This window comes from Otolemur garnettii, unplaced genomic scaffold (assembly GCF_000181295.1).
Source record: "Otolemur garnettii isolate 467f Iridium unplaced genomic scaffold, OtoGar3 scaffold00103, whole genome shotgun sequence".
Taxonomy (NCBI): Eukaryota; Metazoa; Chordata; class Mammalia; order Primates; family Galagidae; genus Otolemur; species Otolemur garnettii.
In genome coordinates, this window is record NW_003852498.1 from 7,097,316 (window position 1) to 7,101,128 (window position 3,813).

Here is a 3,813-nt window from a genome sequence, read left to right on the forward strand (position 1 = left end):
TTAATAAGGAAAGAAGTCAGAATGAATTCAAGATTTTTCGGTCTGAGTGATTTTACCATGTACCAACAAAGGGATGACCAGGATAGGAGCAAAGCTGAAACCAAGGCAAGGGTTATTCAGAACAGTATTTATCTTATGCTCAGGTATCAGCAGTAAGGCATCCCCTGCGGAGATGTCTTGTGGATATCTGCGACAGGTCCAGCCTGGATCTAAAGAAAAATGGTAACATATTATTTTGTCAATTAATAATTGTTATTATCACCGCTTCTACTACATCGGGAAGTATAAATTCAACAACGTAGGGCTTTCTCAATCCCTTGAAAGAACCGCCAACAGAAAAGGCAGCGCTTTCTAAGAGTTCCCATTCATCCTCCAGCTCTGGGAAACTAGAGCGTCTCGTATCCAATCAGCTTTCACACCCCCTGCGTCAGGAAGTGGGAGGGGCTCAGACGGGGTCAGCTGTGTCCGCGTCTCCGGCTTGGCCACGTTTGAAGCCCTGCAGGTCCTTGAAGGTATATAAACCACTTTCAGAGCTGTTGGCCACAAATTGAGTTTCTATCCCAATTTCAGGTTATTAAGATTAGCTAATTAATGATATTTCTCCTATAATTTATTCGTTTTATTTAGGCTCTTAATTTCTCCGATGGGTGTATAAACTACCTCCGAGCTTTGCGGATCTGCGGCTCCCTTCCCCGCGCACGCGCAGTAATCACAGAAGGCGGGCCTGTTTCCGGGTGGCGCGTGGGGCTCCAGGCCCAGAGCTGCCCCGGCTGCCACCAACATGGAGACTTTGTACCGAGTCCCGTTCTTAGTGCTCGAATGTCCCAACCTGAAGCTGAAGAAGCCGCCCTGGTTGCACATGCCGTCGGCCATGACGGTGTACGCTCTGGTGGTGGTGTCTTACTTCCTCATCACCGGAGGTAACTCGGGCTGCCGGGGGCCCGAGAGGCTGAGGCTCTGAGAGCTGACCCGCCCCGGGAGGCGAGTCTGGTCGGCAGCTCTCAGCGCTGGGGAAAGCATCTCTGTGCTCTCGATCTTTTCGTAAGGCGGAGGGAAGTTCTGGGGTCCCGAGTGTTAGCGTCCAGGTTTATTTGCCCTCACTCCCTGCCTTGTATCTTGAGACAACTCATGTTTTCACTCCCTTTCCTTTCTGTCTAGCCTCTTATGCCATGGATCCGAGTCAAATGTATTTTTCAAGCCCAGAATTGTTGCTCTTTTCATTGCTTGCTATACGTTGTTTGATAAAGGTGCTGAGACAGTCCAGTTTGCCCCACTTTGCTTCCACAGTTGGTAAAGTGCTTATGGGACTTTAAACTTCTTTGTCTGCAGTCCCTGGAACCTTGGAAGAGACTTGACAGTTTTTACGTTTGTTAGCTCAAACTAAGGGTCCTGTGTTCCTTTTTACATACTCTACAATAAATATGAATGGCATTTGCCAGAACCACGGTTTTGGTAAATATTTGAGATTAGGGATGAGATTTGCAGAAGATAATGGGACAGAAGTTGAGAATTTGAAAAATAAAAGTAGCATTACTATTAAACTCTTCTGAATTATCTATCCTCTTTTCCTGTCTTTTTCAAATAGAAAATTGCAAAGGGGCGTGCCCTTGTATGTTGGTGAGTTGGCATTCTGACTGCAGTCTTTTTACACCACCCTTTCAAGCCTCAGTTCTGGGAGTTAGGCAGAGCTGTGCTACAGTACTTTTAGATTTGGGGAAGTGATGTACTTAATTTGGAAATTATAAAATTAAAGCTCTGCAGATTAAGGGCAGCAAAAGTACTTTTAAGGGAATAGCCATATAACCATTATTCTTCATGTATGTTTTGTGAGAATAGTTAGCACTGAAGAGAGGATCTGAGACTGAAAAGAGTTACCCCTTCTCCCAACCTAATGAGTTATGTTTATTTACATAAATAACACTTTAAATATTTTTTAGTTGGTAAGACACTAGTGTTCCATTAGCACTGATACTTGCTCAGCATATTAATTGCTACTGTATTGAATAAACAAAATTTAAAATGCATGTGCTTTTTTTTTTTTTTTATAAAAAATTGAATAATAGAGTCTTCATCTGCTAGTCTCTTTCACAAAACTCTTACTTCCCTTGGAGCCAGATCCTTTACGAGAAGCCTTAGTTTTCATCCTGGCCTCTGATTATTGTACTGGGGATTCCACTGGGGGAAAGTAGAAAGGATATCTTCTAGTGGCCAAGTCCATCAGGTATCATGTATGATGAATTATTTTTGCCACTGGGAGGAAAACAGTCTCTTCTAAAAACTAAGTGTGCTTTGGGCACTGCCTGTGGCTCAGTGGGTAGGGCACTGGCCCCATATACCAAGGGTAGTGGGTTCAAACCTGGCCCCAGCCAAACTGCAACACAAAAATAGGGCATTGTGGCAGTTGCCTATAGTCCTAGCTACTTGGGAGGCTGAGGCAAGAGAATCACCTGAGCCCAGGGGTTGCTGTGAGCAGTGTGACGCCACGGCACTCTACTGAGGGTGGTAAGTGAGACTTTGTCTCTACAGAAAAAAAAAAAAAAACTAAGTGTGCTTTTATAAATGATATTTATTGCTGAAATAGCCAGCAAATAGGTATTGAGTCCCTATTAATTTCTAGGTACTAGCTACTGAAGATAATTAAACAAGAGGACTCTGCCCTGCTGAAGCTTATAATGTCATGGTTGAGACATGTTAAATAGCATATAATTATTTTGTATTAAAAATTGTCACAAATGCCACGAAGGAAAATGAAGAAGAGGTTATGAGGAAATGGTGAGCATTGGGAGCATCATTTAAATTAGAATGTGGTTCCAATGCCTTGGGGTTGGGGGAAAGAATATGCTCTGTACAAGGAAAAGTAGGACAAATGTGGGATCTGGAGACCAGTTAGGTGGCTTTTGTAGTTGACTGACAGTACTAGGTTGATAGCAATAGAAATTGCATAGAATTAAAAGCCTTGGGAACTCAATTTGGAGAGAATATAGAGCAAAAAAGGTAGTGGACTAAGCCCTGAGGGACTCTAACTTTTAGTGGTTTTTTATAGAAGAGAAGGCTCAGAGAGAAAGCAAAAAAAAAAAAAAAAAAAAAACCATGGAGAGGACTGTCACAACTATAAGAAGAGGGTTTTTTCAAGAAAATTGATTTAGTAAACTGGATTGAGTGCTTTGGGGCAGCCTATTAAGATGAAAACTGAAAAGTGTCCATTGAATTTGACAACATGGAGGTCATTGGCAATCTGCAAGCGCAGTATCAGTGCTGGCAGAACCCAGATTGGAGTGAATTGAAAATGAAGGGTAAATAAGAAAGGGGAGATGGCAAATTTGCCTAATTTTTTTCCAGAAGGAAGTCTAACTCCCTTTCAAAAAGGAAGAATAGAAATAGTATTGTTAGCTAGGAGGGCCTGAAGTCTGGGGTATGGGGGTGATGTTGGGAAAGAGAACTTGGGAATACATACAGGAGAAAGAACAAACAGATGTCCAAAGAAGTGAAGTCCCTGAGAAGGTAAGGGGGAGTGGAGTCCTGGTAATTGCCAAAGGCACCCTATAGAAGTGGGGGTATGACTCTTGTTTAGCCACTACCAGGAGTTCATAGATTTAGTGGGGAGAAGATAAGGGAATTCTTCTGTGAATGCTTTGTCAGGCTAGGGTGAGAGAGGCAGAGGTTTGTTTCGCTTTAAGAAAAGTTAGAGTTGGGCTCTGTGCCTATAGCTCAAGTGGCTGGGGTGCCAGCCACATACACTGTAGCTGGCGTATTCAAATCCAGCCTGAGCCTGCCAAACAACAATGACAACTACAACTAAAAAAAAAAAAAAAA

General features: G+C 42.9%; 1 protein-coding gene across 1 annotated transcript in view; it reads left to right on the forward strand.

Moving 5' to 3' along the window:
- The first annotated feature begins 720 nt into the window (after positions 1 to 720).
- OSTC (oligosaccharyltransferase complex non-catalytic subunit) overlaps positions 721 to 3,813 on the forward strand; it is a 15,522-nt gene continuing 12,429 nt past the window's right edge. Inside the window, exon 1 of the mRNA XM_003796351.2 lies at positions 721 to 920. Coding sequence (XP_003796399.1) covers positions 782 to 920 — 139 coding nt within the window. The 5' untranslated portion in view covers positions 721 to 781. The remainder of the gene's footprint in view (positions 921 to 3,813) is intronic.